The sequence below is a fragment of the Onychostoma macrolepis genome, chromosome 18 (genome assembly GCF_012432095.1).
Source record: "Onychostoma macrolepis isolate SWU-2019 chromosome 18, ASM1243209v1, whole genome shotgun sequence".
Taxonomy (NCBI): Eukaryota; Metazoa; Chordata; class Actinopteri; order Cypriniformes; family Cyprinidae; genus Onychostoma; species Onychostoma macrolepis.
The window spans coordinates 10,075,697-10,089,418 of record NC_081172.1 but is presented as its reverse complement, the minus strand read 5'-3'; the positions used below and the strand labels follow the sequence as shown (position 1 = coordinate 10,089,418).

The window sequence follows — 13,722 nt, the reverse complement described above, 5'->3', positions numbered from 1 at the left end:
AGAGCACTATGTAAGGTTACCGCATTGACTGTCCACTGCAATCATAAAAAAGTAATGGGTAAACTTTAGTTCCAGCCCCTCCCACTCTCTGTCTCCATGGGATTTCTATTGGAGAATATTTACATTGAGCAGATGAAATCACTTAGGAAACAGGGATAAAACGTTTAATGAGTTTGACATTCTGGACCCAAGAGAATCAACAGAGCGCCTGTGCATCGACTAAGAGGTTTAGTCAGAGTCTGCCTTTCTCAATGATGACACTCGGCTTGCATTAGAAGTGAAAAAGGGTTTGCTGGCCTCATTTCAGAGATGTGACAGCCATTCAAGTGAGCCCATGTTGTTGTTGTTTTTTGTCTGTGTTTTAATTTGCAAAAGCGTATGAGAAAACACAGGTGTAGCCTAGTTTTTGCTGAACATTGCTGAGAGAAGTAAAATTGAAGAACCAAGGGTTGATTAATGAGTGATATATTCAGTAATTTCTTAATTATTCCAGTCACTAATTTTATTTAATTAATTGTTTTTTTGGTCATTTATTATTATTTTTAAAATACATTTTAAATCTCTAAAATACAGTTTTTATCTCTTTGTTTTTATTATCATAATGAATACTTTTACTGATATAAAATATTTAAGAAAAATATATAACTTTTTTACTAAATTTTCTTTGTTATTAATTTTTACTTTAGCAATTTTTACTTTAGTAGACAGTATTTGTTCAAAAATAGTTTTTCAGTTGTAGTATATTAATATTCAGTTAATTGTAAAAGATACACTTGATAATTCTATCTATTTTTGTTCTATTATATTACCATAACTGAGGATCAAAGAGGTCATCTCTAAAAGCCAAAAACAGCTTCACATTTACAAAGCAGGCATGGTCATGTGACACACATTTTGGCCATGTTGTGTCCGGCCGCCTGAAAAACTGACTCTATTCATTACACATGAAAACTTCCCTGTAAACAAAGAAACTTACAGGAGTTTGATTAATCTAGCTCAAGTCTCCTCTCCCAGACTCTGAACGCTCGTGTGCTGTGTACTTCTTTGAAATATCCTTCGGTTCTTTAATTTAGGCTGTGTTATCACTGGACGGGGATGAAAGGGCCAGCGGAGAGCGAGAAAAACACTGGGTCTAATTCCGTTGCTGGCATTGAGGGTTAGACAAAGTTCAGCGGAATACTGAGCCTGACTCGAGTGAACTTCCTATCCGTCATTACAGAATAAAACAGATGTAAAGACAGCAGATATATTTCACCTCAAGACTTCTTTTTGGAAGCCACATGCAAAATGTGGAAAATAAAGTTTAAAAAATTACTATTAAAATAAACAGCTAAAAAATATCACACCACATTTAATTTTATAAGAAGTGAATTTAGTAAGATGTTTCTGTCAGGAAAATGAATGTGTTGCCAACATTAAACTTTTTAGGCCTTCTGAACTATAAACTCATGACAGTCAACAAATCTCTTTGGTATGTATGATGTTATTTTTTTCCATTTTGGCTGAATGAAATGGATTGCTTCTTGAGAAATTATTTCCAACATGGTTTTGTATTTTCCTGATCTTCCTATTCTGTCTCTCACACATTTTTTCTAGCACATAAGAACATACAATTTGCAAATTAAAAACTCTCAGCTAACTGCTGGTACTTTAGGAGCACATTTGCTTAAAAAATATTCTCCCACTGAGCAAATATTTTCAGAATTACGAGCACTTAAATCCACGTGCGTACAGATGTCACTGGGTAATCCAATAGTGGACACAGATACAATGGCTGGTGCAGTGATATGGGCCGGAAGCTCAGCGGTAAAGAGGAATGTTTATTCTACTTTAAACGCCTGGTGCACTTCCAGCCAATGTCCCCATTCACATTAGTTTCACATTCTCGGACAATTATGAAATGCTTAGTGACTTTTGCTGGAATGCACACATGACAGCTTCTGCCCAATCCAAGATAAATCTCTCCATTATAAAAGGAGGAACCACATTTCCTTTATATACTAATATTCACTCTCAACAACAAAAATACTCCAGAATTTAGCTTAGTGCCAGTGAGAAACTGAGACAGTGAGAACCTGAAAAATGAACTTAACTGTCAATGTAAAAGGCCCTAAACTGGGTCCTTGGGTCACACCTACCTCCATTTGCTTTCCTGCTGTAGTGGGTTACCAGTCAGGTTAAGTTCTTGAAGACTGGTGCATTCCCGAAGATTCAGACAAACGTTCTGCCAATCTAAAAGGGAGTCAGAACAGAGATACTTAGAGACACTTTGCAGGTTACTCTGCGAATGGTTATAATTCTAATGCTTTGGATGCAATCCAAATGTTAGCCATTCTGGGGTGCGTTTCCCAAAAGCAACTATGGTTGCAAGTTCCGTCATTACCAATGGAGTTCAATGGAACTAACGACCATAGTTAGCTAACAATGCTTTTGGGAAACGCACCCCTGGTCTTAACTGAAGACACTCAAATACTATGATTAAATATTTCGATAACGCTTTAGAATAGGGAATATTCACTATTAATTAAAAGTTTTCCCTTTATAAACTCCTAATTTGCTGCTTATTAATGGTTAGTAAGGTAGTTGTTAAGTTTAGAAGGGGGGTAGAATTAAGGGATCTATAGTCATGCAAAATAATAAGTATTAATAAATGGTCAGTATGCTTGTAATATGCATGATAATAAGCAGCTACAACAAAATGTTACCAATAGTTCTATGAATTAGTATACATAAAAAATTGTTATTCTCAATGGTACTCAATGGAACAGTTCACTAAAAAATTAAAATTATGTCATTATTGACATATGTCATCCAAAACTTTTATATTTATACTTGGATATTTTTTCAGTGGAACACAAAAATGGAATTTTGAAAAATATTTATTTTTTATTTAATATTATATTTATTTAAGATATTACATATCTTTGCAGCTCTATTCCATATAACAACAATAGTGTCCATTTAACTTGCACTTTAACTTCATCTTCTGAGGTCATCTGAAGTTTAATAATAGTTATGTGTGATGGACAGAAAATTTGATTGGAAAACAACATACCGGTAATACAGGGGAGCAAATTACAACATTTTTATTTTTGGGGTGAACTATCCCTTTAAGGATGAATGACATGAGGTATGGAGATATGAGAATAGAAGTCCTCTTTTAAAGAATTGTTCGTTTGTCACAACGATTGAAAGACCCTTTCAAGCAGGCGAAAACGAAAAAAGCATGGTCAAGTTGACCCTCCCCACTTCATAAGCTCACCTGACAGACAGTTGTGACTGGCATCCAGCATCCTCAGAGACACCAGGTCCAAGAGTGGAATTAAATGAGTTACACTGACGGGAAAAGTGAACCCTCATTTTAAACAATAAAATATCTTAGCACTGTATACTTGTAGGTTTTGATATTACATTTTACATAAGAAACGTACTGTATTTAAGCAACTTAAAGACTTTACCCTTAAGTAGAATTTAACTGTAAGACGGTGTTAAGTTCAAAAAACTAATTGGAAAAGACTCAAAACATTGTGAGCTGCTTACCTAGACATCACCTGCAGTACGATGCCCTAGGTAGGCAGCTCACTAGGTTTTGGAGACAGCTATTCTGCATTGAGGCCTACCTGTTATGGGCCAAGGAGAGGTTTTGGAGCAAAGGCAGCCAATAGGATTCCAGATCATCAACAGAAGATATAAGATTGTCATCCAGGTACAAGTCCCTCAGAAGAACGTGGTTCTGCAGGACAGGCAGCTATGCCACAGGCCCGAAAATAAAACAACAATAATTCCCTCTTGACCAGGTGATCACACAGAAAGTCATTCCTTCTGTTCCAACCATGAATGTCCCATGAGCTGAAATGGGTGGAAACTCATGCCTCATCATGAACATGACTAATATCAAAATGTTAAGCACAACAGATAGCGATAATTCAATTAAAGTGATGGCAGCCCAGGATTGCAGCCTAACAGATGAGCCTTTTTTTATTATTATTGGTATCATGTAATGAACACTGTCAAGTTACGCATTTTCTGGACACTGGGATTGAAATATGTTCCTAAATAAATAAAAAAGTGGTGAAAAGCCTATGATTTCAGTCGGGCTAATTAGAATAAGAACATAAACAGTTCTCAAATACTGACACAACATCAAAGAGATGGAAAATTGTGATTATTATAATATGATCTTGAGATTACTGCTGAAGACATGATAAGTCATGATCTCATCTTTCAACTTGTTTGTTTCTTTGGTTGTGCAAGATTTACCTCAGTCAGACTGTTTCCTCTGAGGTCCAGTGTGTTAAGCAGAGCACAATTCTCCAAACCCTCAACGTGGCTTAGGTGGTTGTATGAACAGTCCAGATGGAGAAGGGTATAAATTTCGTTCAAACCTCTCGTGCTGAGCAGCTGGTTATGGTCCACTGATAATCGCAGCAGCATTTTCAGGGGATCTAAACCACCTAAGAAAGCAAAGATATATCATTTAGTCAATGCTGGTGTAGAAGGAGTGTATGAGGATAATTCTAGGCCATGGTGACAATATCTAATACCAGCCAAAGGATAATCTAATATAAAAAGGCAGCACTGGCAGGACATCATCTAACACTGACAGCAAATACCTTTAAACTGCATTTATCCTTTTCTTTATGATACATTTATTCATATTTATTCAATATGAGGCCATTTTCTTAGAAATGAGACACATCAAGACATATTTTAAGAGCAGAGTGAGGGCAAAAGGCCATTTGAAGACACCAAACTGGAACAATGGTGCCCTCTTCTGGATAATGACAACATTGAGCGTTAGATACTAATTCTGTCACACGTGAGATCCAGATATCTTCAACTGACCAACAATCAGCATCTCTTTCTTGAGTGCTTTTAATGCAAAATACATAAAACATAGAGTTGAACACTTCTAGTGAAGATACTCACTTAAGCGAGAGATGCTGTTGTGTGAGAGCTGAAGAATTTGCAGGTTTTCAGCTCCATCAAGACCATGGATGTTCATCAGTTGGTTTCTGCCCAGAAGGAGGACCTGAAGATTGGCCAGACCTCCACAATCCACAAAGGTAATTGAGTTCTCCTTAATGTAAGAAACAATGGTACATACACTAACTACAGTTCAAACGTTTGGGGTAAGAATTTTCTTTAAGTAATTAATACTTTTATTTAACAAGGATGCATTCAAATTAGGGGTGTCAACGTTAACGCGTTAACGCATGCGATTAATCAAAAAATTTTAACGCGTTAATATTTTTTTAACGCAAATTAATCGCTTGATAAGGTTTGACAACAACTTCTTCCCGTCATCGCAGCGCGGAAGGTTATGTATCATTGTGTGACGAGGCCTGTACAGCGAACCAGTGTTGGCAGGGTAACGGCACAAGTGGGCTATTTTGAAAATACAGTCGCGGGAAAAATTACCGAGCCGTTTTGGGCTACTTTTTTAATGTACCGCGGCCGCCCAAAGTGTATATAGACAAATAAAAATTAAAAAGATCCTTTTACTAATGTGTATTATACTTGGAATGTATCCCTGGCAACTTAAGAACGGAGAGGCGGTAACATCACAAACAACGTGAGTTTCAGCAGAGCACATGTTAAGGCTTTTACACAGCAGAAATAAACATGACAACAGCCACTATAGATTATATAAGATAATAAACACGATTACGATAGGATATGGTCTGTATGTGATTTTTTTTTTTAGTTTAATGTGTACATCTGAAATGCTAATTTGTGCAGCGTTATAAAAGGCTATAAATAGCTTATTTTAACAACAGTAAACGACCAAATTCCACATATGATCGCAAAGGGAAGTTATAAAACTGTTTTCAACATTTATATTAAGAAGAAATGTTTCTTAAGCACAAAATCATTGTATAAGAATGATTTCTAATGTGACACTGAAGACTGGAATAAAAATGTAAAACAGATATTTCATTTGTAATAATATTTGTAATAATTTCACAATATTACTAATTTTCTTTGTTTTTGATCAAATAAATGCAGCCTAGGTGAGTATAAGAGACCTCTTTAATGGTAGTGTATACTGTATAGCATGCATAAGTGATCATCTTACTAGAAAGTTTGAAAATAATGCAGATTGTTCTTTCTTACTTGTACATCAATATATCTGATCTGAGCGCACTTGTTCAGTCCATCCAAGGAAGCGAGGCCACAGCGTCTAAGGGTCAAGGTCTGCAGTTTGTTACACTCTGACAGTGTGGACAGGCTACATCCTGGTAGGTCTTCCAGCGTCACTGTCGTAACCTGATTTTTTACAAGACAATTATAATAAAGCTAGCATGAACATGTCACAGACAAGAAATGGACTTTCAAGTTTAATTTCCACCTGTTTGAGAGAGCTCCAAGCTCCTGTTTTGAGAATAGTGTCCACAGACAGAGGGGGTAAACTGGGGACTCTTCTTTTTCTTGGGCCTCTTTTTTGGGACTGCTGTTGTGCAGAAGACCCCTTCCTTTTATTCTGCAATGATAGTTTGGACCAGGGAGTGCAGCTCATCATCCAGGCCATTCGCTTCTGCTCAGTGCTGTCAGGCAGACATACTGAAATTGATTCTTGGCTTTTTGGTTTATGGTCCTCAAGTTCAAAAGCTGTAGCATTTTGACGCCCCCTTGTGTCCATCTCAGGTGCTACAACAGCCAAATCAGAAGCCTGTACAGTCAAGTCTGTATTTCCTTTAACACTTAGATGATCTGCAACACTCGAGGAATCCACTGGACTAATACCAAGGTCACTGGAGAGACCTTCATGTACATTTATGTGTGACTCTGTAGTGGTTTTGGTAACTTTAAGGCTTTTTCTTGACTGTGAGAGATTTACCTGAAGCTCAAGCTCTCCACTGCTTTCAACTGTTTTTTCTTCATGGTTCTTTATTCTGTCTTTTTCACTCTTTGTTTGTGGTCTTGTATCATCTAATCTTTCGGTGTCTTTTGTGTTTATGCTTTTAGTTTTGTCCTGTTTTTTCAACATATTCCTGTCGTCGTCCAATGTGTTTTCCATTTTCTTCTCATGCCTGATTCTTTCATTATTAGCTTCTATTTTTCTCACATTTGCCTCATTTTCTTTGTTCTCCTGGCCCCCTCTTTCCTCCTCTCTTTTACATTCATCCTTCACCTGACTACTTCTTTCCACTTTTGTTCTTTCCTTTTCTTTATTCTTCTTGTCTACATCCTCATCCTGTCTTCTGTAATCATCTTTTACACTTGTAATGTTGTTCTGCTTTTCCTTCTTCTGCATTTTCTTCCTTTTCTCATCTTCCTCCTCTTTCCTCTTCTGTTGTTCAAGTTTTTGCTCCTTCTCCAGACGATGGTGCTCTTGTTCTTTAGATCTTTCATAATCTGCTCTGCGTCTCTCCATCTCCTCCCTCTGAGCACGTTCTTCTTCCTCAATCCTGTTTCTCTCCTGTTCTCTCTCCTTCTTCACCTTCTCCCATTCCCTCTTCTCCTCCTCAAGTCTCCTCTCCTCTTCTTTCTTTCTCCTGAGCTCTGTTTTGCTCCAGCGGCGCACTAATGTTCCTCTGAGAGCAGCTTGAATCTTTGTTGCTGCCATGCAATGAAGCTTTTGGGTTCTCATTCTCTCCTCCTCCTGAGCCTTCTCAAAAGCCTGTTTTTCCTCCTCCATCTGCTCCTCAAGTTTCCTTATTAACGTCTGAAATGAACCAAAAAACTTTGACTGAAACACTTACTTCAGTAGATATATATATATATATATATATATATTTACACATTGGGGGAAAAAATGGTGTAGAATTTACTTTACTGGTGTAGGGTAACAAATTTCACTCAGAAATTGCTAGTAAACTAATTACTGACTCAAGATTGAAATAGTATTTTTCTTTTAAATTGTACTCCAATAATTTTTGTTTCATTTACAGCTTTGAAAAAATATTTCTCACATTATACATTCAACAAATTGTCTCATTTTTGTAAGTTCCATTTTTTTTTTTTTACATAATACACCAACTCTGTTCATATATTTACAAATATTTATTTTTATACAAATATTTATTTTAAATTTTTATTTAGTCTTTATTTTTGTATGCTTGGACATCCTCAACAATATTAGGCATATTTAAGTAACCTGCTGTTTATCCAGGTCCAGCTGAAGATCTTCTGTGCGGTGAACTTCATTTTTCATTCCAACGTTCTGTTATGAAGTTTGATTTTGTTATTCAATCATCTTTACTCCTAATTTTAAAATATATATATTTTAAAGTGCTAAAGACAATCTTACCAGAGTGGCCTCCTCTATCTTTTTCAACTCCTCCTCAAACTTCATCAGTCCTCTTCTCCTCCTCTCTTCTTCTTCTCTTTCTGAGTTCAAACGTAGCTCTCTTTCTACCTCCTGTGCTGCTAATTTCTGCTCCTCTTCCTTTCTTAGTCTTTCCTCTAATTCTCTCCACTCAAGACTAATTTGCAGTTCACTCTCAGTGCATACATCATCTAAAAAGAGAGTAAAGGTATAATTCTGTGAATATAAAGAGGCTAATTTGCAATCTATGCAAAACCATTGCAGAATTAGTTTTTATATTTTTTGCACATTCAATGACAGCATAATCTATGTTTTTACTAATAAACTTAAAATACAGGCCCATCTAACCACATCATTACAGAAAATCCTTCCATGCCTGACATAATTGTAATCTCCCGCTGGGCATTCTGTGGCACAATGTCTTTTAGATGTCCAACTTGTTCCACTAATTCAGAGATAACCTGGCAAAAAAAATAATAATTTTTTTTATAATCATACACTAACAAAATGGGATATATGCAGTACACCATCTGAGGAGTATGCTGCATGTCTGAGGGTAAATAGGGGTAATTTGCAGCCTTTAATTTAAGGGAGAATTTAAATTCAAATTGACTGAACCGTGATGAACAAACTGAATTAAAGGTTACAAATTTAAAAGTTAAAAAGGTTAAAATAATAAAAGGACAAAACACAGACACTTCTCCTTTCCTCTGTTATGACTCAGATGGGATAATAATCCCATTTCCATTTAACCGCAAACAAATAACCATGACTCACTCGCTCTTTCCACTTTATGGGGTCGTCTATGAAATCTGAAGCTGGTTTATTTGTAGGATTATCATTGTGAGACAGGTTCTGGCTTGAGAAGTCTATAAGTAAACATAACAGGAGATAATATGCAATGCCTCTAATAAACGTTTTAGGTTATTTTATTTAAGACTTTCAATCAGTTCTATTTTAAAAATGCTTTCTTACCCTTTTCTTCAACATCTTCAAGGATTAATTGTTCAAAGGCATCCATTCGATTTCTTGAAGCTTCAACATATGTGAGTACAGAGTCAGGCAGCTCATCTTCTGCATTCAGCTTTTGTGAAAACAGAAGTGATTGTTAATCATAAACATACATATTTTTGGATGGACTACTTGAATTATCAGTTCATGTAATCGTAATGTCATAAAAGTGAGACAGATTATAATATTTAATTTAAATGATGTTATGTTTGTTTTAGCTCACAATACTTTTCTTCACTAGTAGGCCACACGTAAATTCAAGATTCAAGAAAATTTTGGTTTTACTTACTGTACAAACAAAGCTTTTTATAATAAAGTGGGCTGAAATACAATGTTGGAAAGCAGACTGAATTTAAAATAAGTAGCTGTTTAAGAAAGGAATAGCAAATAAATAAAAAAGCCACTTACATTTTCATCCAAAACAGTGAAGTTGTCATCGTCTGACTCTGAATCATTTTGAGAAGGATGTAACGTTAACGTTAGGTTTAATTTCTTCAGCTCCTCATCTATTGCCTGTTCGATGTCATCCATCATTATTAGTCCGGGATCAAGTCAACCAACTCCCTGGAAAAACGAAAGGTTTTTGAGAGCGAAGCAACAGTAGAGGTGCAAATTTGCAACTGAAGTAAACTATATCAACGGTATAAAAAAAATACTAATGACTCTGCTTTTATTAGATGCAAAGCACCTGCTTCTCTGTTTACCTCATGTTTGTACATTCGCGTCCACCGTAGTTGCTATGGAAACCAAATGTACAGAGTGGCGCGAGGGACAAACTTAACAAAGAACATAGACAAAGAACCCTTGTGCTGTGCCCACTGAACTATATATAATGACCATAGATCAGTGGCTGTGCCAGGTTAAGTATTTGCGGGATACACGTCTTTCAAATGTTTTAATCAATTTACGATTACATTTTGATATAGATAAGTAACTAAGTAAATAAATAAATGTACAGAACTAAATAAAAATCGTAAACAAAATTGCAAAATACACATTTTAACAACTGTTTTTAGAAAGCATTTATTTGGTTGTTTGTTTTTACTGAACCACATTTGTTTGAGTTATTAACTGTACAGTTATCTCCAGCACACATTATTTTTATATTAGTCGCCCCCTAGTGGCAACATAGTTAGTGGCGCATTAGTACACACAAATTGAAACAAGACCAGTCATTAAATTGAACAACTATCAGGCACAAACTGATTTCAAAAGGAGGCGGAGATTAATCATTTGATGTACTAGCATAATCATCTATCATCTCTCAACAACACACAGTAAGTATTCTGTCATTTATTTCAGGGCTAGACTGTAACCTTGATGTTTTGTAGATTTATTGATAAGGTCTACTGAGTCTGACCAGCTTCTCACTGCAATAAATCGTGACAGATTATGTTTTTTATTTACATTATTCATTTGGCATCCAGTCTTTCTTTATTCAAAGCATTCGACTACATATTTTATTCCCTGAATATGGGACAATTTTTGCTCCTCAGTTCCTCCGAGTGCCTGCTGGAGTCTGCTTTTGAAGTCAAATCAACTGTCCGTGTTTTATCAGATCCCGAAGAAGCATTCACCAAGTTCAATTGCCCAAAAAGGCCCCATCAGCAAGCCTTGTCCGCTTCAATTAGTGGAAAGTGGCATCGACCCCTTTGTTAGTGGGCAAGGTGTCCGGAGCTTTTGTCTGAGAGCATGGAACCCAGACAGAGACTAGACAGGCAGTGGCTGCTGATTTACACTGCAGATTAGGGCAGTCAAAGCCTGCTCAGCTCTGAACAGAGCTCAAGTTTGGATAGTGTCCCTGTGTTTATACTGTAAAGGGTTTTCTGTTACTGGTCTGTTGCTCTTCAAGCTGATTGTTTCCATTCATTCTTTCAGAGTGAGTGAGAGGGAGAGAAAGAACTTGTTGAATAAAAGGCTTCGGATCTGGGCTGCTATCTGTGATCGTGGATTCTTCCTCATGGGCTAGCTACTATTATAAACCACATGAAATTACCGGTGAAGAGTTAGAACTGTTAGAACAGCAGGATCTTAAAAAAGAGTAAAGTCCTTTTGTGCACATCACAGTAAAATGGGCAATAGCAGTAATATATGTGACCCTGGACCACAAAACCAGTCTTAAGTCGCTGGGGTATATTTGTAGCAATAGCCAAAAATACATTGTATGGGTCAAAATTAACGATTTTTCTTTTATGCCAAAAATCATTAGGATATTAAGTAAAGATCATGTTCCATGAAGATATTTTGTAAATTTCTTACCGTAAATATATAAAAACTTCATTTTTGATTAGTAATATGCATTGATAAGAACTTCATTTGGACAACTTTAAAGGCGATTTTCTCAATATTTAGATTTTTTTGCACCATCAGATTTTCATAATCTCAATTGCGAAAAATTGACACTTAAGACTGGTTTTGTGGTCCAGGGTCACATATGCCATTTGAATCCTTTGTCAGACACCTGTAGGTATTCGCACCAGAGAATACATATTTTTTCTTAAATATGTCTTTTAAACTCACATGCAACTGCAGTGACACATCAACTTGACTGTTACAATATCATATTAGCACTCAGAGGTTAGGAAAAATACTCGTAAGTTGTGTGAATCAGGGTTAACTAAAAATAAAACTTTCAAAATGTATAATGTATTAAATACCACATACTGTATATACTGTATACACACACACACAGTATATATACTATTATTATTATTATTATTATTAAAGGAATTTTAATCTGATGTAAAATGTTTCCCCTCCCTGCATGTAAGAACTGGACAAACTAAAAAATAACATTAAATGGAATTAACAAAATCACAAGTATTAAGTTGTGGCTAAACTCAATTAATTCTGCTTAATCTTAAAAAAAAATTAAAATACATGTAATAAATTTTTATTCACATTAACACCTTTAAATGACTAATATTCATGTTTAGGAGCTTCTAATTCTATGTTAACCAAAATTCCATTTCATATTTAAATGTTCCAGTTTTCAAAGTCAAACCTACTGATATAAAAATCTTTTTGTCTGTTGTATCTCTGTCTTTCCTTCCAGTTTCATTCTCAACCCTCTGATTATTCCATAACTAAATTGAACCCAAAGGCACAGGCCAATTTTTCTGAGAAAGAAGACTTTAGGACCACACTGAAATTAATCCCCTCATTGTCAAACATTTCCAAGAGCTTGTGAAGGCACCGCTGTCCACTCCAGTTCCCACATTAATTCCATTATCTTGGAACATGGACAGTTAAGATATGACAAAAAGGTAACGGACAGAGGGAGATAAAAAAGGGAGATAGAAAAAACAGATGGGAAAAGAGATTTATCCACCTTTTTTCATCAGGATAAAGGTAACTACAGCATGGGTGGGTTTCAGCAATGCTATGTGAAAAGTGTCAGACTACATTAAATACCAATTCACTCAAGGGTCTTGTGAAAAGCCTCCTATGTTCTGGACACTTATTCATTCCAGGACTCTTTTAAATTTTTATTTATTTATTATTATTCAGATGGATATTTAAAAATCTAGAGCTGAATACTATTAATTATCACAATGATACACAGATAATTAATTAAACTCTTTAACTCAAAATATTGTATTTTGATTTCTCCACAAGTAAGCCCACAAATTTACCATCTGGTATTGATGGGAGAAACAATAGAGCAAAACTGGTGAGAGCAGCAAAGCATTGTGTTACCTAATTCATGGCGTAGTTAGCACATTAACTATTTAACAGTTAGGTAGAACAACCTGCCATCTGTGACTGACTGGAGCGGTGTGTGTTTGTTATCATCACATGCTAAAAACGTTCTCAAAATAATGCCCTGGACAAGAGCCACTGGGAGATCAGATGTATAATGCATGATTCCGATGCAGTGATATTTCAATATTCTAGATTTAGTTCTAGTCCATTGAGATGTCTGTAGCCTAGTTAGCTTTATGTTTCATCTAATGATGTCATGGATTAAACCTTATCACCAGTGGAAACTTCTGCTGTGGCTACTCACAATGTGCTGAGTGCAATGCAACGTCACACTAAAGTTCCAGGAACATCTGACATTATGATCACCTCCAGCTATCAGCAGACGACAATCACATGTCACAAACAGCCATTAGCCTACTGGGAACAACAAAGCCCTTTATTACTTAAAAATTATTTACATGTTTTCCAATTAGCATACTACGTAGGCTATCAGAGTCACTTTCCAGAACTTTCACACTCACTGTTCCTCAATGGTGGGAGTGACTTAAAATCTTTAAGAAATGGACCTGCAAACACATTTTCTTTCTCTTTTTCCTCTTTTTTCCTTCTAATGTACAAGTTCTTAAAATTAAAAAAGGGCATTTCCCCACAAGGGAAAACTATGAAGCCTGCTCATTTTTTTCTTATAAATACTTAATTTGTTCCAAATGTTGTAAGACCAATAACTCCTGTTA

At 35.8% G+C, this 13,722-nt stretch overlaps 1 protein-coding gene across 8 annotated transcripts in view; it reads right to left on the bottom strand.

Annotated features, from left to right (window-relative positions):
• The window catches only part of lrriq1 (leucine-rich repeats and IQ motif containing 1), a 41,144-nt gene that overhangs the window by 17,017 nt on the left and 10,405 nt on the right, over positions 1-13,722 (bottom strand). For 3 of the 8 annotated variants that reach the window (XM_058751116.1, XM_058751113.1, XM_058751112.1), the window contains 13 exons: positions 9,692-9,847; positions 9,248-9,356; positions 9,050-9,141; positions 8,649-8,733; positions 8,255-8,463; positions 8,102-8,167; positions 6,353-7,669; positions 6,118-6,270; positions 4,930-5,080; positions 4,261-4,454; positions 3,621-3,748; positions 3,263-3,336; positions 2,139-2,232 (listed from right to left, as the gene is read on the bottom strand). In XM_058751116.1, the coding sequence (XP_058607099.1) occupies positions 2,139-2,232; positions 3,263-3,336; positions 3,621-3,748; positions 4,261-4,454; positions 4,930-5,080; positions 6,118-6,270; positions 6,353-7,669; positions 8,102-8,167; positions 8,255-8,463; positions 8,649-8,733; positions 9,050-9,141; positions 9,248-9,356; positions 9,692-9,817 (2,798 nt within the window). In that variant the 5' untranslated portion in view covers positions 9,818-9,847. Of the gene's footprint in view, positions 1-2,138; positions 2,233-3,262; positions 3,337-3,620; positions 3,749-4,260; positions 4,455-4,929; positions 5,081-6,117; positions 6,271-6,352; positions 7,670-8,101; positions 8,168-8,254; positions 8,464-8,648; positions 8,734-9,049; positions 9,142-9,247; positions 9,357-9,691; positions 9,848-9,971; positions 10,100-13,722 lie in introns of those variants that run through there. The other 5 variants (XM_058751114.1, XM_058751115.1, XM_058751117.1 and 2 more) reach the window with 5 other exon arrangements.